The sequence below is a fragment of the Castanea sativa genome, chromosome 2 (genome assembly GCF_040712315.1).
Source record: "Castanea sativa cultivar Marrone di Chiusa Pesio chromosome 2, ASM4071231v1".
NCBI classification, from domain to species: domain Eukaryota; kingdom Viridiplantae; phylum Streptophyta; class Magnoliopsida; order Fagales; family Fagaceae; genus Castanea; species Castanea sativa.
Window position 1 is genome coordinate 8,050,491 of NC_134014.1, and position 26,319 is coordinate 8,076,809.

At 35.1% G+C, this 26,319-nt stretch overlaps 3 protein-coding genes across 3 annotated transcripts; 1 reads left to right on the forward strand and 2 right to left on the reverse strand.

Annotated features, from left to right (window-relative positions):
• Positions 1 to 1,697: 1,697 nt before the first annotated feature.
• On the forward strand, positions 1,698 to 6,010 carry LOC142624665 (tubby-like F-box protein 3). Its single transcript, XM_075798330.1, has 6 exons — positions 1,698 to 2,363; positions 3,611 to 3,698; positions 3,944 to 4,079; positions 4,165 to 4,344; positions 4,506 to 4,989; positions 5,651 to 6,010. The coding sequence occupies exons 1-5, from the start codon at positions 2,034 to 2,036 to the stop codon at positions 4,975 to 4,977; spliced, it is 1,206 nt and encodes a 401-aa protein (XP_075654445.1). The 5' UTR covers positions 1,698 to 2,033; the 3' UTR covers positions 4,978 to 4,989; positions 5,651 to 6,010.
• A 6,527-nt stretch (positions 6,011 to 12,537) lies between these two features.
• Positions 12,538 to 16,298, reverse strand: LOC142624168 (inactive beta-amylase 9). Its single transcript, XM_075797701.1, has 3 exons — positions 15,790 to 16,298; positions 14,089 to 14,571; positions 12,538 to 13,985 (listed from the first exon to the last, which is right to left on the reverse strand). The coding sequence occupies exons 1-3, from the start codon at positions 16,027 to 16,029 to the stop codon at positions 13,098 to 13,100; spliced, it is 1,611 nt and encodes a 536-aa protein (XP_075653816.1). The 5' UTR covers positions 16,030 to 16,298; the 3' UTR covers positions 12,538 to 13,097.
• Positions 16,299 to 23,975: 7,677 nt separating this feature from the next.
• Positions 23,976 to 25,586, reverse strand: LOC142626450 (uncharacterized). The gene is made up of 2 exons (XM_075800270.1): positions 25,103 to 25,586; positions 23,976 to 24,483 (listed from the first exon to the last, which is right to left on the reverse strand). Exons 1-2 carry the CDS (start codon positions 25,300 to 25,302, stop codon positions 24,186 to 24,188), a joined length of 498 nt encoding a protein of 165 aa, XP_075656385.1. The 5' UTR covers positions 25,303 to 25,586; the 3' UTR covers positions 23,976 to 24,185.
• Between the last annotated feature and the right edge of the window lie 733 nt (positions 25,587 to 26,319).

Below are 26,319 nucleotides of genomic sequence, written 5' to 3' on the forward strand. Positions count from 1 at the left end.
TAAAGAAAAAACAATTTTCTTGTATTTTTGAAATCAAAAACATGTTTGGTTAGTTGAAATTAAAAAAAAATTTTTTTTGAAGAAAAAAAAAATAGAAATACTAAAATATGTTGTTACTAGAATTTGAACTCTAATGCTAACTCATTAAATGAGACAGATTCATTAAATTAAATGTATGTTTTCATTGACTTTTGAAAATTAAAAATTAAAAACTAAAAACAGCATTTTGCATGTTTTCAGTTTCCTTCACAAATTGAGCTTTGAAAATAGTTTTTGTTTTCTATTCATTTTGGGTTGTCAAACAAGTTTTTTAGTCTAAAAAATAGAAAATCATTTTTGGAAACAAAAAATAAAGAGAAAAAACAGTTACCAAACATATCCTAATTTTTTCATAATTTTTTTTCACAATTAATACAGTTTTTTTTTTTTACAAGGGACTATTATCAACATCATTTTTATTATACACCAATCATAATCTAAAAAAATCAACTATTGTGAATAAAAGAGTGTAAAGTATTGTCTATTGTGTCTCTAAATTCATTGAAATTTGAAAAATAATAAACTCACTTAAATATTCAATAGATTTATACACTCCTTGGTCAAATATAATTTGATCGTTTTAAAAAAACTTCTTAGATTATGGTCTGTTTGGATAGAACTTATTGTTGAAAATTAAAAACTGAAAACACTGTAGCAAAATAATTTTTAAATGTGTAAAAAACATTGTTCATGCCAAAAATTACTGTTTATTGGCCTAAAATCACTGTTCATGGCCAATGAACAGTGACAGATGCGCGTGAAAAAAAAAAAACTTAGACGTGGACACGCAAACGCGCAATCCAAACGTCCTCCAAGTCAATTTCATCCTTTAAGTCTCGTCTTTATTAAAATTCAAATTCATAACCACTTTCATGAACACCATTGTCAAATAACCCCAACAACATTTAATATAAAAGATACTTAATAATTAAATTGACTTAATTTTAAAAGGTGAACAACATTGATACAATTAATATATAATAATTAAGGACCAACATTATTGATTTCTTAAAAGACTAATAAATAATTTAACCTTCTCTTAATTTTTTACATTAAAATTTAAACTATAGACAAGACAGAGGTTAAAATTTTATCATAAAAGTTTCTTACTCGTTTATGAAATATTTTTAGAAACGTTTTATGAAGAAAAAAAAAAGTAACTAATTTTTTCACAACCTTTTTATACTTTTTATAAAAGTTGTATCAAAATTTTCTTAAAATGATCCATTATAAAAACATAAGATGAAATACTTTACCTTAAAAAAAAAAATCCAAAAAAAAAAAGACATAATAAATTCACTTAAACTTGAATTTCAATAGATTGGAAATAGCAGACTTATCTTTAATTTTTTTTTTTATTTTTAAAAGCAGAGTAATGGTGTTGACGTGGCAATATCCACACTCAAACTTATTTTTATTTTTATTTTTTATATCAAGAAATTACAATTATTTTTTATTATGACTGATCCTAACAATTACAAAACAGATAAAGAAAACAAGTAATAAAACTAACATATAACGACAACAAATAAAAGGAAACCTTCCTATCAAAAAAAAAAAAAAAATAAAAGGAAACCAAACAGGATCTGAAAATCCGAACTGCTCTTCCGCACTAAAAAAAAATATATATATATATATATAGTAAGTAAAGTAATTTAATCTCACTCCCAAATCCCAATCTCTCTCTCATGGTGAACAGTCTGAAAAAACACACTCGTTCCCCCACAACAACACGTCCCTATCCACAAAACTCTGTATTATTCCCTCGTGCCTATCTCCAAGACTCCAACACAACCTCCAACAATACTCTCTCTCTCTCTCTAAGTAAAGAATTTTTCTCACACCAATAAAAAATGAAAACCCTCTTCTATTTCAAAAACAAAACTCCCTGCATTTCATAGTTTTGTAACTAACCCAAAAAAAAAAAAAAAAATCGGAGTTTGTTTTGAGAATATTTGGATCTGAATTTTATTTTGTGTGTGTGTGTGTGTGTTATGACAAATATACGGAGCATAATTCAGGACATGAGGTCGCGGTCGAGCCGGGTGGTGCAAGACCGGTTTCCGGCCGGACCTCCGTCGTCGTCGTCGGCGACGGCGGTAGGGGTTGAGGATGGTCTGAGCCAGAGCTGCTGGGCTAACATGCCGCAAGAGCTGTTGAGAGAAGTGCTGGTTAAGATCGAAGCTTCCGAGAGCGCGTGGCCTCTACGTAAGAACGTAGTCGCGTGTGCCGGAGTTTGCCGGAGCTGGCGTTACATCACCAAAGAGATCGTTAAGATACCTGAACTTTCTGGTATCTTGACCTTCCCAATCTCCGTTAAGCAGGTACTACTCAATTTTTTGAATTTTTGAATTTATTTTTATTTGCGTATGTTTGTTTGAGTGGAAAGTTAGGGATTTGAAATTAGTTTAATTGGTTTGGTTTGGAGGAATTGGATGCTAAAGATTTATGGTATAACAATTTGTTCTGTTTAATTTTGTTTTTAAGTTTTTTTCTTAGCTTCAATTGTTTAAATTATAATTTTTAAAAAAAAAAAGATTTTTTTTTTTTCACTTGTAAATAGAGGTTAAATTTAAGAGTTTGGAGTTTTGCTTGTGAAATTGTGATTGCAATGTTTCATTAGTATATATAGTTTGGTAGTTTGTTTGAGAATGGTAATCTATTTGTGTATTCGTTTTGGGAAATTTGATTTTGCTAACAAGCCAGTATTGATGGTTCAATACCCACTGGTGCGTGTGTAACTTATTATTATTTTTTATTTAAAAAGGATAAATGTTTGCCCGAAAAATCTACCTAAAAAAAATTAAGGCTTTAAAAAGAAATTGTACATTTTGTTTTAGGATGAAAATAAGCTGAACCAAACAGGGTCTAAGTGATTTTGGGATGGAGACAAAGATTGACTGCCAGTTTAAAGTTTATCTGTCTATGAACGATTGGCTCGGATTTCTTTGCATACTGGGAAATTATGTTTCCTTTTATGTTTGCTTAAAGCCACATAGGAGGTGAGTTATCTTGTGCAAGATTAGTTAAGGGAATGATGTTTTAAACCATTTTGTTCATTTGGGGTTGACGACAGTGACAATGCATGGGACCGCCTCAAAATTATGCTTCTTTTTTTTTTTTTTTAATATAAAAATCATTGCTAGCTTTTTCATAGGAAATTGCTCAAAGCTTGCTTCTAAATGTATCAAAGGCTCTTTAGGGGACCACTTTTTAGTTTCAATCAGTGCAGGTTCATCATAATATTTGGCTTCAACTTTTTCAAGATTTTTTTTTTTTAATCCCACAAGATAGATATATTGTGCTGCTTTGTATCATCTGAATTAAATGTCATTGGTGTGGTGTAAATTGGACAGTGACTTTATTATTTGAATTAAAAGTCATTGGTGTAGTGTAAATTGGACAGTGACAGTAAGTATCCTGTAATTGCGAAAGTGTTGTTGTATGTCGTAATGAATCATTTGGACTGGATTCTGATGGGTGCTTTCAAATGTGGAATTTTAGGATATCTTTTGTAAGTTCTCTTTAGTTTTTACAGGTTGCTAAAAGTTTTTTTGGTTAATGTTTCCAGCCTGGTCCAAGGGATTCTCTCATCCAGTGCTTTATAAAACGGAATCGGTCCACCCATACGTATTATCTTTACCTCAGTTGTGCTAATGGTGAGAATCTTGTATGTTGAACCAGCATTTCATGTACTTCGGATTGTTATTTATAAGTTGCCTGTATAGTGCCCAAAATTTTTACTGGGCACTATCATTGATCGGGTTCTGTTTAAGTAGTTTGATACAACTAATTGCTTGATTTTTTTGTTTCAAATTTGTTTGTTTATTTTGGAGGACAATGGAACTGTCTTTTTTTGTTTTCCTTTTTGAGCTGTAAACATATTGACTTTTTAATTGTTTAGGTCCAGCCATTGCTGAAGATGGAAAATTCCTTCTTGCTGCACGGAAGTGTAGACGCCCCACATGCACAGATTATATCATTTCCCTACATGCTGATGAAATGTCAAAGGGAAGCAGCACCTATATTGGGAAACTAAGGTGTGCTCTTAGAGACACTGGAATTGACTTTTTTTGTTGTACATGTGTGCCCTAACGTATATTTTCCTTTTTGTTTTTTGACTAGATCAAACTTTTTGGGAACGAAGTTCACAATCTTTGATGGGCAGCCACCTCATGCGGGTGCCAAGATTACAAAAAGCCGCTCCACTAGGATGGTGAATTCAAAACAAATTGCACCAAGGGTACCTGCTGGCAACTATTCAGTAGCACACATCTCATATGAACTTAATGTGTTGGGTTCCAGGTAAGAGTAAGCTTATGCAGCGAGTTGTAGATATTTTCTGTGCAGAAGGAATAATAGATATTTAATGGTATCAACTACTTTGTTACAAGAGTCAATGTGATTTTCCTCTGTTTTTCCCTCACAATTCTTGCCATTGCATACTTATTTTATGTAACACACAGGGGTCCTAGGAGAATGCAGTGTACCGTGGATGCCATTCCTTCCTCTGCAATTGAACCTGGAGGAGTAGCCCCCACACAGATGGACTTTTCCCTTGGAAATGTAGACTTCTTTCCCTCAATGCCTTTTCTTCGATCTAAATCAAATCACATGGAGGCTTTCTCATCTGGACCACTGGCCAGTCAGAAAGATGGAGTTCTGGTATTAAAAAACAAGGCTCCCAGGTGGCATGAGCAGCTCCAGTGTTGGTGTTTGAACTTTCATGGACGAGTGACAGTAGCTTCGGTGAAAAACTTTCAATTGGTGGCTTCTCCTGAAAATGGTCCAGCTGGACCAGAGCATGAGAAGATCATCCTCCAGTTTGGGAAAGTTGGGAAGGACTTGTTTACCATGGATTTCCGGTACCCTATCTCAGCATTCCAGGCATTTGCAATCTGTCTCAGCAGCTTTGACACCAAGATTGCTTGTGAGTGACACTATGAACAGGTTTGTATCTAATTATTTGAAAGCTGAATTTCCAGAAGCTAATTTAACTGCAAAAAGGCATCATGACAACTCTGCCATTCTCCCTCTTTGTTTTTCTACGAACATGTATATATAAGATAGGCTGCTTGGCTTACCAGTGAAAGAAACTTCAGAATAATCTTTGTACAAGTTGATGAGTGTGCCTAAATGTGTTTAGTCTTTGAATTTTAGTGCATCATTGGCATGGCATGAAGTAGTCTTCCATTAGCCTGAGCTACAAATGCTATTCAATTTAGTTAGTGCCATTGCAGCTATTCAACTGAAGATTATCACCAACACAGCCTCCACTTAACCTTCTCTGTCCTAGCACTGTCAACCTTGCCAGCTTTTACCATTTCCTGCCAATCACTTGCACACCATAATGCCATCATCTCGTCATTGTTAGTGAAATATCTCATGCTTTCCTTGAGTATTCTTGGTCATCTTATTGTTCTTGTTGCTGCGTATGTTAAATTTTCCACATGTTGCTCCTCTAAGGCCTTGTATGCTTGATGTATAATATTGATAAAAGTTACTTCCTTGATTATTTTTTCCATTGTAAATATCAATAATTTTATACCTTTTAAAAAATACTAATAGTTTTATAAATGAATCAAATTAACGTGTGTTTTCCTTGGAACAGGAGAAGCATGGTTTTAAAGGTCATATATAGCAGGTTGTAATGCAATAAACTTGGAGAAGGTGGTGTAACAACATGCATCCTTGGAGAAGAGTCTGGGCTGATTTCTTACTTCATTGGCTGGGATGTAGACATTGTTGAAAGACCGCAAGAGTGTATGAAATTAAAAGAAAGTCTTGAATTTGGGAAGCTAGCCACCCAGCAGTCTCTGTATAATTCATCCTGTTGGTGTACATGGTAGCTTTTTTTGTATACAGTTTGCCTCCGCTTGTGGTTGCATTGGTATGTAATTTAATCTTTCTGAATTTCATGTACTGAATGCAAATATAATTCAATTATTATGATATATTCTTGGTTTGGGTATTCTGGGACTGCAATATTTTCTAATGAACAATGGAGCTCTTCCTTTTTACTCCTTTGTTTTTGTTTTTTAATGTTCCGCGGGAAGATACAAACATGATAGGACCCTAGTGATGATGTGGCAGCCACACCCAACATCTCTTATTGCTATTCGAAATCAAACTTCGAACCAGTTTTTACCTGTTGAACCAATCTGATCAGACGGTTCTACGGCATAAAATTATATCACTTTAGTAGAATATTTGAGATATGGCAACTCTTTTGGGTTTGAGGCAAACAGAAACAGATCAGTTTTGAAAATGAGAGTGAGAGAGACACTGGAAATATTGTGGATTTAAAGAGGAAAGCAGAACGACAAGTCCGCAACAGTCTCAAAAGACGAATGGTGTTTATTAAAACATGGTTTCAATTTTACTTTATTTGTAGTATATTTACAGACCAAGATACCAATTGGTTATTTGTATAGGCAAGGATTGTGTTAGACTTATGGTTAAGTGGTTAAATTTACTATTTTCTAATAGCTTAAGCTTTTGGGACAATTGGTAATTTAACAGTTGACTTCAAATTTTTTATTCAATCATAAGATACTAGGTCGAGCTAACTTAAACCCACTGCGGTTTATTTTTTATACTAATACAATTAGGCTTATTTGTGGGCTTCAATCACCTACCCGTTGAGTATGAAAAGGGGTTTGCAAAATTGGTCCACATTTGAATCAAGTAGCTTGCAGAATTATCTTAGGGACGGTCCTTTTGATTTTCTGCATATTAATGAAATGCAACAAATTTTACTGGTCAAACCTAATAGTCACATGTCTACAATACTGCAGAGTGACAACCATTTTTACCCCTACTTTCATGACTTGTGTGATTGTGAGTGATCGACAAAAAGTGATAAGTCACACAAATTAGAAACGGACTAAAAACTACTTATAATTGCACAAATCAGCAAGTTGTGAAATTGGGTATGAGATTAAGAATAGAAAATGTCAACTACTCACAATTATACAAGGGTATGAGACTGAGTATCTCCAAAATTATTCAATCACATATTGAGCACATGGTCGGTCAGAAAACCGCACGATAAATCCAGCTAAATGCAGAATATGGCCCAAAATAATGAGCCTTTTTCGTGACTCCAAATGAGGTTCCTCACTTATGTAATATCAGTGATTTTGAACTTAGTAGTGAACTGTCCAAATCGGGCAAATTAGTGGCAAATGGGCACAAAATGAAGTAATGAAAGAGCTGCACCTAACTTGGGAAGACAAATAACATCACCCTAACCTACAATGAAAATGAACACCCAGCTTTAACAAGGGTGGATGTGTGTGCATGTTTCTTCCTCTTTGCGATGGGCAGGCTTCAAAGAAACTCGCAAAAAATGGCCAGATAAGGCACCGCTTCCTTTAGAAAGCAAAAGCTAAAGATGAATTTGCACATACGGAAGAAAATCAAGTCTGGTACAATTTTCTTATTGAGGCAAGAAAGTAAGTACAATGCACAACACTAACAATGAAGCAGTAAAGCTACGAAGAAGAAGAAGAAGAAGAGTAAGTTTGAGAGAGAGAGAGAGAGAGCAAAGATTGTAACTGTGTAAAATTCTTGCTTAATTAATTTCAGTAGTGTACCAGAGTATATATAGTACAAAGCTCAGCCTTAATCTCATAACTATCTTCCACGTTATGCAGATCAAGCCCGTGATTCAAGTAAACAGAATTTCAACAGAATGTAAATCAATTTTAGCGCCAAACTCTAACAGACTTGGAACAGTACAAATATGACACCGTTTCACTTAAACACCAAGCACACACATGACAAGTAATACGGTGCGTATTGATAAATAGGCTTAAGTGAAATGGTGCGTTCCATTGTAATTCAAATACTCCAACGGTAACTCCCAAACTTCGTCTTCAACCTCTGGTACTGCAATCCCTAAATCCAGGCTCATCATGTTTCAATCTTGGCTTGGGTTTGGAGTCATTATCCACATTCTCAACATCCCCCCTCAAACAACAGGGGGAGGAATCCACCAGAAGTTTGTGCCGTTGAAAAAGAAACGAAGGAGCAGGCAAGGGCTTGGTGAAGAAATCAGCAAGATTGTCCTTGCCAGACACAAAACAAATGCTCAAATCATGATGCAGGACTTTCTCACAAACATAATGATAATCCACTTCAATATGTTTAGTGCAAGAATGAAAGACAGGGTTAGTAGTGAGAGCAATAGCAGAGACATTGTCACACCATAAGATAGGTATGTGGGAAAGAAAGATGCACAACTCCTTGAAGAGGATGCGAAGCCAAGATATCTTAGCAGCAGTGAAGGCCAAGGCACGGTATTTAGCCTCAGTGGAAGAGCGTGAAACAATGGGCTGTTTCTTAGAGGACCAAGAGAGAGGACTCGAACCAAGAAACACAAGAAGGCCAAAAGTGGAACAACCATCTGAAGGATCTTCAACCCAGTCTGCATCTAAAAAAGCAGTGAGAGAAAGAGGTCTAGGAGTAAATGTAATGCCATGATATAAAGTGCCACGAATGCAGCGTAGAACACGTTTGGCAACCTCTAAATGTGTAGTAGTAGGAGAATTCAGGAACTGACACAATTGGTGAACACTGAAGGCAAGATCATGCCTAGTGAAAGTTAAGTACTGAAGGGCACCAACCATGCTGCGATACTTAGTGGGAACAGAGAGAGAAACCCTATCACGAGGAACCAATCTCACTGAAGGGCAGCAAGGAGTCTTAATGAGTTTAGCATTCTCCATGTGGAATCTATGAAGAACATCTGAAGCATATTTAGACTGTGTAAGAGCGAGACCAAATTAAGACCTTGTAATCTGAATGCCAAGGAAGTAGTGGAGAGAACCAAGATCCTTGAGCTCAAAAACAATACTAAGAGCAGCAATGAGAGAAGAGATATGGGATGAATTGTTTCCTGTGATAATGATATCATCTACATAGAGCAGTAAGTAGATGATGGTGCCATGAGAATGGTATATGAACAAAGAACTGTCAACCACAGAAGCAATGAACCCAAGATGTAAGAGATGAAAGGTAGACCTTTCAAACCAAGCCCTTGGGGCTTGCTTGAGTCCATAAAGGGATTTGTGCAATTTACACGCATAATGAGGTTGAGCTGTATCAACATACCCCGGTGGTTGTTGCATAAAGACCTCTTCTCTGAGATGACCATGAAGAAAGGCATTAGAAACATCTAATTGCCTCAAGGACCAGTTGCAGCTCACAGCAATAGCAAAGACCAATCTCACAGTGGCTGGCTTAATGACAGGTTTAAATGTCTCAAAGTAGTCAATACCTGGTTGCTGATGAAAATCCTTAGCCACAAGCCTAGCCTTGTAACTGGCAATAGAACCACCACTATTTAATTTAAGCTTGAACACCCACTTACACCCAACCAGATTAGCATGAGGAGGAGCTGGAACCAGAGACCAACTATTTTGCCTTTGTAAAGCCTGAAACTCAGCATCCATAGTGTCACACCATTTGGGATATTGGGAAGAAATTTTATAGGTAGGTGGTTCTGTGTAAGTATAATCCGTGACAGCTTTATAAAAGAACTTAGACTTAGGTTTGGTAATATCACTTTTGGACCTAGTCTGCATAGGATGGTGATTAATTATAGGAAGAGGAGGAGGCATGGAATTAACTGTAGAGGAGACTTTAGGCAAAGTAGGAGTAGGAAGACTAGGAATTGTGGTCTGTGACAAAACTGGAGAGGAAGATTGTGTGGAAACTGGCAAGGTGGAAGATTGTGGCACATTGATAGAAGAAGACTGAGGTGGAGGAGGTGAATGTGAAACTGGAGGACTAGATTGAAACTAAGAGGTTGGAGTGTAAGGGCCAAGCATAGAAGATTGATTAGTAGAATGGAGAAACAACAAATTTGATAACCACAGAAAGGTAGATAAGTCTGAGGGTGAAGGAGTAGGATTATGGAGAGTTGCAGACAACTGGGAAAAAGGGAATCTGGTCTCATTAAACCAAACATGTCTGGAAGTGTAAACAGTTTTAGATTGAAGATTAAGGCATAGATAACCCATAGAGGTAGGAGAGTACCCAAGGAAAAGACACTCTTTGGTTCTTGGCTCAAGTTTGTGAGAGGTATAAACTCTGAGATTAGGGCAACAAGCACATCTAAAGACTCTAAGATGAGACAAATCTGGTTTGGTAGAGTAGAGTTTGAACCATGGTGAGACACACTACAAAATAGGAGTTGGTAACAAATTTACAAGGGTGACTATAGTATGAACTGCATAAGACCAGTAAGTATGTGGCATGGAAGCTTGGGATAACATGGTGATGGTGGTTTTAATTAAGTGTCTGTATTTCCTTTCAACCAGACCATTTTGCTGGGAAGTGTAGGGATAGGAAATTTGATGGATAATGCCATGTTGTTGAAGATAGGTTTTGAAAGTAGAAGAGATGTATTCACCTCCCCCATCAGATCTTAAGGTTTTGATTTTTGTTGAGAATTGAGTTTCCACCATAACTTTAAACAACAAAAACTTAGAAAAGACTTCAGATTTAGCTTTGAGCAGAAAAATCCAAGTGAATCATGTGAAGTGATCAACAAACAACACATAGTATTTATAACCATCAATAGAAGTCACTAGAGCAGGACCTTAGACATCTGAATGAACTAATTCAAAAGGAAAGGAAGAATGAAATTGAGATTTGGGAAAAGGAAGATTGTGCATTTTACCATGTAAACAAGGAATACAAGTGTGAATGTTTTGTGCACAATTATTGAGTACAAACTTTACAACAGGAAAGAGAAATCTAAGAACTTGATCATTAGGATGTTTAAGTCTCCTATGCCACAGAGTTTTATTAAAACTATTACAAGTATGGACCTTGGCAACATTATTACAAAGTTTAGAAGCTAAAGCAAGATGAGGAGCCTTGTGAGGATAGATGGGATATACTCCATCTTCACTCTTGCCTTAGTATAGAACTTTCCCCGTGGCCAAAGCCTGGATTGAAAGAACATGTTCATCAAAATAACACCAACAATGGTTGTCATGACAGATTTTATGAACTGATGCAAGATTAGAGGGAATTGAAGGAACCCTAAGCACATTCTTTAGATGAAGAGTGGAAAAGGAAGAGGGAATAAGAGAGTTACATGTGTGAGTGATAGGTAAATTCTGACCATTCCCTACTGTGAGGTGATCACAACCAGTGTAAGGCTTTGGAAAGCTAAGTTGATTCAGACTTGAAGTTACATGATCTGTGGCTGCACTATCAGCTAGCCATGGTTGATCTGGTGCAAGGCAGGAATTAGAGGCAGCGACCATTGTAGCTAATTTGGTAGGTGGATGCTTGCCTTGATAAGCATAATTCATCTTGTGATAGCAATCAATTGCTATGTGTCCAAGTTTACCACAAATTTGGCAAGTTGGTCTCTTTGATCTGAAATTTGCAGCAATGGAATTGGACTGATTCTATTGAAAAGGTGAGAATTGAGTAATATGAGGTGACTGATTGCTTGAACCTCTACCTCCTCTTCCGCCTCTATTGTTGTTGTAGTTACCCTTGCCTCTTCCTCTGTTGAATTGATTGAAATTATCATTAGACTTGTTGTTTATAGTAGCTGCAATTGCAAAGACATGATCTTTACTATCAAGAGTTTCATTGAGCGACTCCTCTTCAGCATTTAGCAAGGTAGAGAGCTCATCAAAACTCAACAGAGTGCGTTCTTATAGCTGATCTGAAGGCATTGTATTCTCTTAGTAAACCTTTGATTGTGATGTGAAGAAGCTCTTCATCATCACTGATTACACCAACAGCTAGTAGTTTATCTCTAACTACTTTAATCTTTTGCAGATACACATCAATAGAATCTGCTCCTTTCTTAAGATTGTGTAATTTACCTTTGAGGTTCAGTATATGTGAACGAGAAATTGAAGAGAACCTGTTTTCCAAAACCTTCCAGGCCTCCATAGCTGTAGAGCATCCCACTATAAGTGCTAGAATTGAAGGTGACAAGGTGGAGCTCATAAATGTGAGCAAGGCCTTTTCTTTTGACCTCCAAAGCAAATAATCTAGATTCAACACTGATGTATAAGCACCAGATAGATCTTGTAAGAACTTCTCAAGAATCAATTGTGGATCTTCCAACAATTCAAAGAGACAATAGGTCTCCAACACCATGGTAATCTAATGTTTTCGAATGATATAATTCTTATTGTCCAGCTTGACTGTCATCATATTGGACATGTTTGAGAGAAGTAACAGTGGTTGATTCATTACACTCACTGAACTTGAAGGAACTGAAGCAGACATAGAAGAACTCCGAACTGGAGCTAAAGCCGCCATTTATGGAGCTTGAACAGGACTCTCTGGCTCTGATATCATGAAGAAAATCAAGTCTGGTACAATTTTCTTATTGAAGCAAGAAAGTAAGTACAATGCACAACACTAACAAGGAAGCAGTAAAGCCAAGGAAGAAGAAGAAGAAGAAGAAGAAGAAGAAGAGTAAGTCTATGAGAGAGAGAGAGAGAGCAAAGATTGTAACGGTGTAAAATTCTTGCTTAATTAATTTCAGTAGTGTACAAGAGTAGATATGGTACAAAGCTCAGTCTTAATCTCATAACTATCTTCCACGTTATGCAAATCAAGCCCGTGATTCAAGGAAACATAATTTCAACAGAATGTAACTGAATTTTGGCGCCAAACTCTAATAGACTTGGAACAGTACAAATACGACACCATTTCACTTAAACACCAAGCACACACAAGACAAGTAATACAATGCGTATTGATAAATAGGCTTAAGTGAAACGGTGCGTTCCATTGTAATTCAAATACTCCAACGGTAACTCCCAAACTTCGTCTTCAACCTCTGGCACTGCAATCCTTAAATTCAGGCTCATCATGTTTCAATCTTGGCTTGGGTCTGGAGTCATTATTTACATTCTCAACACATATAACTACAGCTTTCTGGTTCAGTAAAGCAGGATGTGCTTAGCTATTCTTCAGTATGCTTTGTTGAACACAACCTCTTCTAATACAATTTCTAGGGATACAGATAACATTATATATTTACATGAATATATATCTAACTTTTACTAAGCTTCTTGCATGCGAACAACTGAGTCTGAATTTACACGCAAAGAGTCGGCGGCTTCTTCCTTTTCTTCAGGCAGATCATCTGAATGCAATTCAGATTGGTTAAGACTCCGCACGAAATTTGTGAATGAAGGAAAATGCTCTGGAGAGAAAAAATACGCTCCCATTCTCTGGTAAATGAACAAGTCCACAACATTGTCGCCCACCAAATTCTTCTTTATCTGCTCAAAGCCACCAGGAGCCCCTGTAGCTGACGAGTTTTGTCCAGAGACCTCAACACCGTGCTTTCTGCAAGCTGCCCTGATCTGGGCAAGTAATAACTCAGGACTTGAGAGCGATTCATGGGGCTGGTGCTCATCTGATAAGTCCATTCCAGGCAACATCAGTTTGCATGAATTCCTTGCAAACATCTCTGTAACCACTTCATAACCGTCTCTACTGGTTGTGTTATAGTACCCAGCTGTCAGCTCAGAAGGGTGGGACGGAGTTTTATACCAAGAATGCATTAGTGGGACTTTGCCATATACCGTAGTAGCAGTCTCACTGAAAGTTGAAGATGCAAGAGAGAGGAGACGTTCTCCATGAGATATAAGCTGGTTTGAGTACCAGGAAAGGAAGAAGTCAGCATATGGAGAAACCCATGATCCACCATGTTCCCTGAAAAAGTTGTTCGAGTTGGGTGACTCGTCATAAGTGGGGGCATCATGAGGACCACCGAGTCCCCATAGAGGATTTCCATTTGCTTCAGCATGTTGCTTTAGAATGCTAAGCATGTTTTTATCATAACACTGGAATTCTCCAACCCCTGTGATTTTATTACTTTTGACTAGCCTCTGGTGTGAAGGATATTGGAGCTCACCATCTGGTCCGAGACCCATAGAGATGCCCTAAAAAAAGCAATACAAAACCATTGAAACTGTCAGTACCCAAATAAAAAAATAAAGATACAGTGGATGCTAATTAAAGAATTTTGGAAGCAAAATTTCTTACCGTGATTGTGGAGCCCATGAAAGATGAGAAAGAAGACTTAAAGCTCTCACAAAATTCACGGTAGACTTGGACTGGAGTCTTCCCATCAAGCACAGGAAGATCATCGACAGCTAGTGATAAACACTCCTTGTACTGCTTCCCTGCCCGATCAGTGAAAAAAATACTGGGTTCGGATTCACCAATCCGGGATACCCACTCAGGGAGTGAAATTTTGTGTTGTTTGGATGCATGGAAGCTGAGCGAGACATGAAGCTTGAGACCCGCATTCTGAACCATTTCAGCAAGAGCAAGATAGCCTGACCACTCATACTTCCCCATGGCTTCTTTCTCCACTATTCCCCACCAAACTGGGAGCTCTACACCTTCAACTCCCAACAGCTTCAAAGCTTTTAGGCCAGCTGCAATTGCTTTAGCATGGTTTACTGCATTGCAGTCGGAAACAGAATCCAAAGGAAGCCCAACAAACAATCTTACATTATCACGCTGCAAAGAAATATTCCAAGACAACAAAGATGTTAAATTTGGTATCATCAAAAAACACCTGAAGCCAAAAAGACTACGAACTCTCTAAACATTTGAAATAATTTAAGAATGATAAGTCAGTTACATAATTTCCAATCATTTCCCCGAAGCTGCGTAGGTTAGGAGGTTGGGATAGCATAAGCCAAATCCACATAATGGTTAAACGATTGAATTTACCATTTCTGAATAGCTCAAACACTTGGGACAAATGATAATTTATCAAATTGAGTCCGAACGCTATATGATACTAATTTATTACGCAACACATTTTTTTTTTTTAATTATTGGTAAGTTACACACAAACCCAGTGAGTTTTGAATCCAGGACTTTACCCTCTCCAACATATTTGATTTCTTAAGGCCTCAAATTGATCATCTAATAAAATTTTGTCATCTATCCCCTCAAATTGGGGATAGCATAAGCCAAATCCACATAATGGTTAAATTATTAAATTTACCATTTCTGAATAGCTCAAACTCTTGGGACAACTGGTAATTAATCAAATCGAGTCCGAACGCTATATGATACTAATTTATTACACAACACAATTTATTTAATTATTGGTAAATTACACACAAACCCAGTGATATTTGAATCCACGACTTTACCCTCTCCAACATATTTGATTTCTTAAGGCCTCAAATTGATCATCTAATAAAATTTTGTCATATGTTGTACTAGCATGATTAACTTTGGCCATGGTAATGATATTGAGTCCTTGACATATAAATAATCCAAATCTAACATAACATTTCAAACCATGCAGAAACAACTTGAACCAAAACCCAGATAGCCCAATAACTCCAATCATATCCTATCCCTTTTACACTCAATTCCCTTTGCAAAATAAATAAATAAATAACTAAAATCTGAGCTTCATAATCTCCCACTTAATTAGTTCAATAAACCAACATATATAGTTTGACTCATCCAATATAAACCAATTCTAATTAAACAAAATATCCAAGTATTTGTGTTGCTTTTCCAATCTTAAATTTTCAATCATTTCGAATTAAGACAACAGAAATCAAACAATCCAACTACCAAAAAAAAAAAAATCCTTCTTTATATATATATATATAAGAGAAAAAAAAATTCAGCCATAAAAGAAAATTTTAACAATTTTTTGTTTTTCTCAGCAACCAAACGTGTAACTATTTAGCAAAAGTAAAAGCTTACCGATTTGGATCTTTTAGAACAACCCGAAACGGAATCGGATCGTAGCGGTTCAGATTGAATAGCAGCGGTAGCTCTGAGAGTGAACCGGATCCCAGAGTTTCTCCAACCGGTGCTCCGACCAAAACAGACCCTGTTCTTCGAAGGAATTACAGCTTTGCCACCCTTCAAGTTACAGAACCCAAGCTCCCTGTAAGCCAACTCCGTCTTAACCTGCGAGCTTCCAATCATCGAAACCTCCATATCTCCGAAACTTTCACAACCCGAAATCACAAAAACACAGTTTCGGACTCAAAAAAAACAAGAATCGGACCCAACTTTTTTATATTTTTTTTTTAAAGAAAATTTGAAATATCAAATATGGAGTATGAAATATCGCTATCAGTTTAGAGTCAGAGTTACAAAGCGAAATGAGAGGAAACGGTTTTGTGAAGTTTGAGGAAATGAGAGAGAGCTGATATATAGAGCTAGAGGAGGGCCCTGAGATGCACTTTTTTTTTTTATTGCGGAGGGAACAGTTTGGATTAAAAAAATGTGCTAAGAAAAATGTGCCTGCCACGTATTGAAACTGTGATGATGCCAAATTTATGAGCCACTTATAATAATTTATTTATATTTATTGGGATTTATTATTATTTTACAAATTTGTTCTTTATTGTAGGATTAAATATTAATAGGTTGTTTGATTTTGGATTAAATAAAGCTATGTGCTATGTTGTCAACGACAAGGAGATAGAGAGATAAGAGATTGATTCATTAATTTTTGTTTTTTTTAATGAAGTTTATGTTGTTTTCCAGAAAGCACTCGCCTCTCAATCATTCAAATTTTGAATTTGTTAAATATATAATTTTGCTATAAACAATAAAATTAATGTATTTTAAGGTTTCATATATATATATATATATATATATATTTATCAGGGTTTCAAATTGTATTGTTTTGAACTTTGAAGAATATCCGCACAGTATTTAATGAGGACAATAAATGTTTGTAAAAGGAGGAGGATAATAAATGGATCATGAATAAAGTAAGAGAGGAATATTGTACTTTATCTTTACTTAAATTCTCTAATTTAAAGCCACGTATCATTTTTGAGAGGATTAAGATTCTTTTGGACAAGGGGATAACATCACATCATGACTATTATTTCTGATGGGAGGATTGAATTTTGTTACCTATTTAATATTTTCACAACAAATTATAAGTGGTTAATAATTATTATTAATTTTAATTTGAACCTATTATTAAAAAAATAATAGTAGAGATACAAATTATTTTACAAATTTTTTTTTATAAACTGCTAATGTGCTGAGTAATTATTGGTAAATGAAAAAGTAATATTAATGATGAGCTTAAATGAAAATCAATAAGAAGTTGGTCAAATCAACATTTTGTAAAAATGTTATAAAATAGTTTGTATTTGTAGCATTACTCTTACTGAAATTACTTTTTTATCTAACTAATAACCACATATAACAACCTACCACTTATGATTTATTATGAAAATGTTGTAAAAATATTGTGGATATAATATTTCTCTATTAACATAGTAAAATTCAAACTAATCATTTTTTTATATATAATTTTAAGATTTTATGTTTGAGTAATTTGAAGAATTCTAAATAAAGATTATTAATTCCAAAACTAGTAAATTGTTGATTTCTTTTCTCTTTTATTGTTTTTTTTTTTTTTACTCTCTTCTCTTTTTTGAATCAAAATCAATTTTACCTTAAATAGCTTAATTGGAAACTTGTTATACGAAACAACATTTAAAGAAGTTAATAAACCAAAATAATCTATTATTCCGTTATCTTCTTTGTAAATATGATTTTAAATTATAGGTCTTAGTATTGGTAGTCGAGAAATTTTGATTTCCTTTGTAGGATGACTCTCCAGGTATCAACCGTTTGTTTTTTTTTTTAACCTCTTTTGGAAGAGAATCTGTTGTTTAATCTAATAGGTTGTACGTACCCCAAGCTGAGCTAAAAGAATGATTCAACCTTCGTCCAGGCCTAACTGGAGTGGGTCCTCTTCTACTATCTAGGTATCCCGGTAGTTCGCTAGCAATCTAGTTAATAAATAAAGATCATATTAGTCTCGAAACAAAAGTAGGTAGAAAGAACCCCATTAACTCTTAGAACGTATATATACTCTCCCTGATAAACTTAAGAAAATTTAAGTGCATTAATGATAGAATGACGCTTAAGCATATTGTGGATTTGAATGTATGCTTGAGTGTATCTTTAGATTTACTAAAAAAAAAAAGTATATTTAGTGTTTATTTAGGAATAACTTCGGTAAGGTATGTAGTTTTTTTATTTTTTTTATGTTAAAAATACTATAAATAAAACTAAATAAAATAATCTTATTGATATTTTCCTGAAAATATTATAGAAAATAAACCGACCTAAAATTTATCTTATGATCTTATCCCAAACCCTTTGAAGACGATTCATTTAAGTTATGTGGCACCTGGAATGTGCGAGTCAAAATTGATTGGCCTCGAAAATGAGAATGGTAAACTATTTGTAGTTGATTAGAAAAAACAAAAGAGAATTATTTGTGGGTAATCATGATTCATGTGGATAGGATATGGAAGAACGTTTTCGGTAGTTGACGTGGAAAGTTAGCAGCACACCCCACGCCAACGACACCCCATTTTCATATTTATATTTTTATTCAATAAATCAATGATCAATTAATGGAGGTTTTGGATTGGCCTGACGGTGGTGTACACACATTGGCTGTTACGTGCATGCTGACTCAGGTCCAGAGCAGACTTGGCTCTCAGATTCTCTTGCCGTTGATTGCAAACCACACCATGCATGCCCACTGTCTTTTAGAGAGAGAGAGATTTGAAAAGTATGTGGAGAAGAAAATTTCTTGATACATTAATATAGGTGGCTTTGTTTTGTTGTGAACATGGTCAGACCTCAGAAGCCATATGGAAAGTTATTGTTTATACTTGATGCAAGTATGAGAATGGTCACGGACATGGATGCAGAGACAAGTATGAGTTATACACGGATACGATATTGATACAGACACGAGTATACACACGAATATGATATCGATAAGGTACGAGTATGAGAATACACATTGATACAATATGGTGGTTCAAGTAATTTTTGAAAATTAAAACATAAAATGACCAATAAAACATCAGTATAATACAGGTACGACATCTTAAATAAAATATCTGTGCTCCTTGGTTTAGAGGATATCTTCGTATTTATTAAGATCATATCTAATTCATTTATTTATGTTTTGTTTTGTTGTACATGCATGTTATGGATTGGATTAAGCACATGCAGCTTTAGCTTTGAGGCTTTGACTGTGTATATATAGAATACAGCTTTGAAGATTCATTACAATTTGATTCTATAAATGATTCTATTATTTCTTTGAATCTTTTGTGATCCTTGCCATTTACTTGACTTGTATGAAGAAGGTTCAGTCAAAAATTAAATATTGAAGCAAAGAAAACAAATAGTTATATGGTGAAGTGCTTTGTAGAATCACTCAAGATTATGGGTTTTTAATTAAGTTTTGTTTATTCAAATCCTGAGGACTTCAATGAAGAGTAGTCCCATTGGTGTTGACAAATGTCATAATTGTAAATTATTGTTCTTGACATCCACCTATTCCAAAGAATTATGAAGTAAAGTGTCTATTATTCAATTAACTACGTTTTGCCTAGTTTTTCATATTTATGGATCAGCTAGCTAGGAAACATTATTTAAAATTTTTGGGTCTGTTTAGTAGAAGAGTTTGAGTAATGTTGTTTGTAATTTTTTAAAATACGTATGAGTGAAAATGTGTGTGAAAATATATATAATATTGTTTAAAAACTAAAAATGTATATTTAAATTACTCTACTACACGGGCTTTATTTTCTTGTTGCTTTTGATTGAAGCCAATGAAGCTTGTCTTTCAGGATAAACCATTAATCATGTACTAAAAAAAGAAGGGAAAAAAAAATGTACCAATAATTTAGTAGTAACCGACACGTCTTTTATTAAGGTCCTATCATGTTTCACCAAATATGCAATAAACATATATGTGACTTGGAATTGATCCACAATTCAAAATAGAATTGGTTGCGAAAATGTCAAATCCATAGTTTTCTGATAGTGACTCAACCTTATGAATATGGAATAGGTATCCACGCCCATGCTACCTTTGAGTTGTTTCAGAATTGGATGCTGCCTCAGATATAAATTTTGTAATGTAATATTTTTTGTTTTGTCCTTTTTACTTTGGACACAATCCCTCTCTTTTTTTCCTGCTGCGGCAACTTTTTGGTTGGTTTCTCTCTGATTTTCTGGCCGGTTATAGCCGACCAAATAAAAGTTAACAGTAAGTTCCAAAACCAAATGCCAGTCCAATAAAATCTATATCTTGTTTATCAAAAAAAAAAAATGTATCTTGCTTGTTAGGTAAGTACTAAAAATTGCATGTTTTGCACAAGAGGATGCCGCATGATTAGACTTGCTTGATGTCTATTACCTTTCAAGCCCCAATCCATATTCTAACTAATAATTGTATTAATTTTGTAAATAGCCCAGGGATAGATTAGTATTACCTGTCTCTTATCAGACGTAAGAGGTCTTGAATTCTAGTTTGTTCAATTAGTAAAAAAAATTATCATCGAATTAACAATTGAATTTCATTTATACTAAAAAGAAATTTATTGATATCTTAACTTCATAGTAAAGAATTATTACTATGAAGTGGACATCATAAATTTAATCTTTTAGGGTTTGTCTAAAACGAAGAGGCTCTCTCCTCCCCTTTTCTCTCCCTCCATCTCCCTTCATCCAAATATAAAGTTTGATAGTGCCTATGTCAAGACCAAAAATCACGCAATGGTATTTAATTTGTATTGTGACATTAATTGAAATGTTTCAAAAAAAAAAAAATCTACTTATATGCAAATTGACAATTTTATTTTCATTCGAGTTTGACTCGTTTATCATTTTAGATGGTAACAATTTTATTTTGATTGCTTACTGGTTACCACCATTATTTCAAATTAAAACAAGTTATTAAATTAAAATTTAAAGCTCAAGACTTTCATGTCAATGATCTTAGTGGTTTGCTTAATATGTTAAGGGAAAAAAGATACCTGTTTGTCAATTAAAAAAAGTAGTGAAAGGTAAGAAGTCAAAAACAAGAAGTTTTATATACACAAAGTCAAGAATAAAAATCGGTTTGTTGGTCTTATGATTTTCCCGCTATACTTTTTATTCCTCTCAATCCACAAAAGAAGAGAAAGAAGGAAACCACTCAAATCTTGCAAAATGTAGACCATCAACCACAGTTCATTTTCCCTTAAAATTTAAATTGACAGCGGTTTTTCTAGACTACACGATTGCCCTACGTGATTGAAAGCAATCAATTCTCTCTTAGAAACCTCTCCATTATGATCATCGCTGGCAAGAATTTAATGGATCTCGCCTAATTATTTATGCAATGATCGTGACAAAATGTGAACATAGGGCCCTTCTAGACCTCTCCTTATTATTAAGGTAAAAAGTAAAAAGCACCCTATGGAATATTCTTAAAATATAGAATTATCTTGTGGATTATTTTATGAAACTTACAAATTTGTGATACTGGATTATGGTATTCCAAAAATCTAGATAGCCAAGGACAAATGTTCTGGATTCATTCCTCTATGACTAGCTTTTGTGGGGTTAACATCTTCATTCTTTTTGAAGGGAAGGGTTATGAAAAAAGATGGATTTTTTCACAAAGGATTTGGATTTTTAAGGAGGAATTCAGAGTGAGTGATTGCACAACATTCATCAATAATCTGGGATTTCAAAGAGTCAAAGGGATTTATTGAGAACAAATGAGGTACTTGGGTCCAGGTGAGAACAACCCCTTAGTGTTTTACTTGATTATCAAATCCAGTGTTGAAGGACATCTTCTTCCTCTTCTACCTTTGGTTACGAGACATTTACTTCGTGTGGTTTTCTCTTGTGGTTTTCTTTTGATATATTTCCGCTAATTTTAATAGAATTTGAAGTAATACTACTGTCATAAATTATTTTATAATATTTTTAAAAAATGTTGATATGACTAACTTTTTATTGTTTTTTATCTAGATATACTATTAACATCATTTTTTCATTTACCAATAATTACTTACCACATTAACAATTTGTAAAAAATTTTATAAAAAAATTTGTATCTCTAGCATTATTCTAGAATTTGATGATAAAAAAAAAGCTATCATCATATAGAAAAAAAGATTTGAAAAGAAAATCGTCTTATCCTCATATTTTTGTCCTCTCTAACTTTCTCCTTCAATTCTCATTTGGGTTTGGCAAATGTAAGCTTTAAGGTATAACCGGATAGCTGGTTTTAATTGTTTTAGTTCAGAAAATTGGTTCAAAATTGTACCAAATATCTTCCCATAAAAAAATAGTTTTAAATTGTTTGTTTGGCCACACATTCCTTTTTCTTTTTCTTTTTTCTTTTTTTTTTTCTTTTTTCTTTTTTTTGCCCTCTAAAAAAGAGAATTTAAATTTTTCGATATCCTCATTCATTACTTAATGGCTTAATGCATATAATATGATTGCCAACGATATTTTTGTATTGGACCTGAGCCATAAAATTTCCAATCGGCCCAGACAAGTCTCCTATGGCTAGTGTTACACATTTCCTGCCCCCTGTTTAATCCAGCATGCCCTTGATGACCATTTTGCATTAGCCTAATACTTGTTTAAGGGAATATCTATATAGACCAAATAGAGCAGTAGATTGGGCTAGGAGAAATGGGCCTCTTTATGGTGTTTAGAGACAGGCCTGGGCTAGCCCTTCACCATCTCTAGTTGGAATTTTCCCTTAAACAAGAAAAACCAAGGATGCGTTTGGTTGGACAGTAAATAAGTTTTAGAAAATGTTTTACACGTTTGCGTGTGTTCGGCAACAACTGAAAACTTGGTCAAACTGAAAATCACTTGCATTGACCGTAAATTACCCCCTTCCCACCCGTAAAACAGTTTCCATCTCTATTTTTCCTTCAAATAGAAATTTTCCAGAAAACAGAGAGAGAGAGCACGAAGAGAGAGAGAGAGAGAGAGAGAGAGAGCACGAAGAGAGAGTAGAGAGAGTGAGATCGCGCCCCAACCCGCGCCTGCGAGATCGCGCCTTCGCCATCACCATCGCCAATCTGATTCGCGCCGCTCAACGCTCAAACCCATCTCTGATGAACCCGGTCTGATTGTGCTCGCCTTCGCCTCCGCCGCGCGATCTCGCCTCAACGTCGAACCCAGTCGCCTCTCTCTCTCTCTCTGTCTTCGTTCTTCTCTGACCGGATTTGATGATTTTTTTTTTTTTTGGTTTTGTTGTTCTGTATTGAGAAATCTCTCTTCGTTCTTCTCTGACCGGATTTGGGTTTTGTTGTTCTGTATTGAGAAAATTTGATGAGTTTTTTTTTTTTTTTGGGTTTTGCAGTTCTGTATTGAAAAATGATATTTGTTTGGAAGCTGAGAAAATGTGAGCAAGTAGAAAATGTATTTTCTATAATATTTTCAAGATCACAACCAAACACCTAAAAATATTTTCCAAAGTATTTTTTTAAATGCTACCAAACACCTAAAAATATTTTCTTTTCCCGAAAATATTTTCAGCTGAAATTATTTTACACTCGAAAAATATTTTACACCCAACCAAACGCAGCCCAATTGTAAAAATGGGTAGTGAAAATTGGTTTTAACCTCTCTTCTAGGCAATTTTCTTGGTACTGTGACTAGTCTTAACTCTTTAACTCTTAACAAACTCCTCCAATCGGTAATGTTGTATATTCATATATATGCTATATTATTTCACAACTTCACTTGCCAATGCCTAACAAATGAAGTCAAGTTTACAACAACTGTTACATTTGTATGTGTTCCATAATTCTATTATAAACAGTTGTTTTTATCTAAAAATTATTGTTATTTGGGTAGTCACCGCAACTACAACTTCTAAGCCTTTTATGAAATTTAGTACAGCCACTTAGCGTAATCATAGTTTTTAAACTCAATGTATGATTTGCCACTGAGCAGAAACAAAATTGTCATTGTGATAGATTATAAGCTATCAAATATGATTTGCCACTAAGCAGAAATAAAATTGTCATTGTGGTAGATTAGAAGCTATTAGATATGAAGACAAAAATACAAAAGTAGAATTTTAGAAGGATAAAAATATGTTATATTAATCCATAACGTACATTACATTTCTTTGTTAGAAGATCACTTTGAGCATTATGTGCCATCATAAGTGAACGTCTATCACACTCAAAAAAGGTGAAAATTTGAGGTTATGAAAAACATATAGTCCTGTAACCATATGTATTTGGCTCCATGTAAATACTCATCAACAAGTGAAATTACAGGATTTAACGAGGTGGAGGTCCAAATGGGTCAGGTGGGCCACCAGGAGGTCCAAACGGGTCACCACCAGGGGGTCCGAATGGGCCAGGGGGTCCGAATGGGCCAGGTGGGCCGGGAGGACCAGGTGGAGGAAACAGAACCAAAGGAGGTCCAGGTGGTGGTGGCAGAGGAGGCCCAGGAGGAGGAGGCGGAGCAAGTATAAGAGGAGGTCCAGGGGGTGGCGGTGGAGGACCAGGAGGAGGAGGAGGAGCTGGTGGACCAAAGCAGTCCTGTACTAACCAACAGCAGCACAAGAAGTAGAAACTGCCAAACATAATTAAAATGTTGTTAGATTTTTTAAAATTTTTTTTTTAATTTATAAAAAATGAATTTTGAAATAGTAAGAGTAAGATAGAAAGAACAGTAAGTTGTAATTATATATTTGGAAAAAAGTTTGGCAAAGAAGTAGAAATGGTCACACAACAAAACAAAACAATTTTTTTTTTTTTTAGCCTTATCTGCTGATAAATCAATCAAACTATTCTTACTTTTCATGGTGGCATATGGTATACCTTTTTCCACTGTTTTTTGCACAACTTGTTAAGATTGTAAAGTCGTGAATAAAGCAATGTCACATTTGCATGAACCTGTCACAAACACTATTTTTTTTTTTTTGTTGCTAAAATCACATTTGCATCAACGTACACTATATAGTATATTGACAGTTATGAAAAAAAAAAAAAAACTGAAATTTTTTGTACCACTTAATGCATATAGTATGAGATACAAATTGGCCAAGAGCCTTGTAGCTTAATTAACACCTACTCATGCACAAAGTACTTGAGGATTCAGGAGGAAAAGGTTCGAGAACTAGCAACATATTATAATTATCACAAAAAAAAAAAAGAAAAAAAAAAGTACTGAGATACAAATTGTGACTTACCAAGAGGATATGGTGTTGCATAATCCACCGAATAAGCCACCAAGAAAGTCTGGCGGTCCAGGCCAAGGACCTGGCGGTCCAGGCCATGGACCTGGAGGTCCGGGCCATGGACCTGGAGGTCTGGGAGGTCCAGGTGGACCCCAACCAGGCCCAGGTCCAGGTCCCCCAGGATGAGGCCCACCAGGACCCGGTGGTCTCATTTAGCCCTTGAAGTCCAACCAACCCTCTAGCACTGCTGCTGCTAAGCTTAGAACACTAGAATTGATTTTTCTTTTCTTTTATTATTTTTGTTTGGATTCTCTAGAATTTGGAGGCAGCAATAGAGGAAAGCAAGAAACAAAGAATACAAAGATAGGGTTCAGGGTTTATGAGTTCGGAGATAAGCCACTCGTTGTAATATATATACATAGAGAGGGTCTTGAACGCACTTAATTTTATGGTGCATTTGGAGTGATTTGTTGAATGGCACAAAGCATGTACACCTAATACGGTTACTAGTTTCTACTAAGTTCTAAGCCTTCCCAATCCTCCTGTCAAACCAAACAACTGCTTTTCTTCAACCTACCTACCTGTCCTGAGGGCTATATATTTTTCAATATGACCATTTGGGCTCTGCTTTCCATAGAGGAAATAAGTGACTATTGACTAAGAGAAAAAAGATGAGGGGAAAGAGAAGTTTTGAGGCTGGAAATTGCTTTAGATCACAAGTCATGTTGGGTAGTTAGGTGCTTTCCATCCAACATTCTAATATTTGAGGAAATACTTAATGATAGAATAAATTCAATCAATTTAAGGATACAAAATATTTTAACAAATTTTAAAAATAACTGTTGATGTATCATAATGGTGTATATTAAAATGATATCAGTAATGAGTTCATATAAAAATGATGTTACTTCAATCACTTATTACCTTTTTTTTCTTTAAATTATAAGATTGCTCAAATTCAATTTTGTTATTTATTAGACTTAACTACCCAGTAAAGAAGATTGTCATGGTGATGACTGATGAGTATTGATTTTGTCATGGGGAACTAACTACTCAGTAATGAAGACTGTCATGGTGAGTTGTCGGATTTGACATCATTGAGAAGGGGTTTCAGTGTTTCACAACTTCTACTACACCCCAAAAAAATACAACTTTGCCAAGCAAAACAGGTTCGATATCATCATTTATGAGGTAGATTGGTAGTTGTCACCAAAATTTTTTTCCATCTT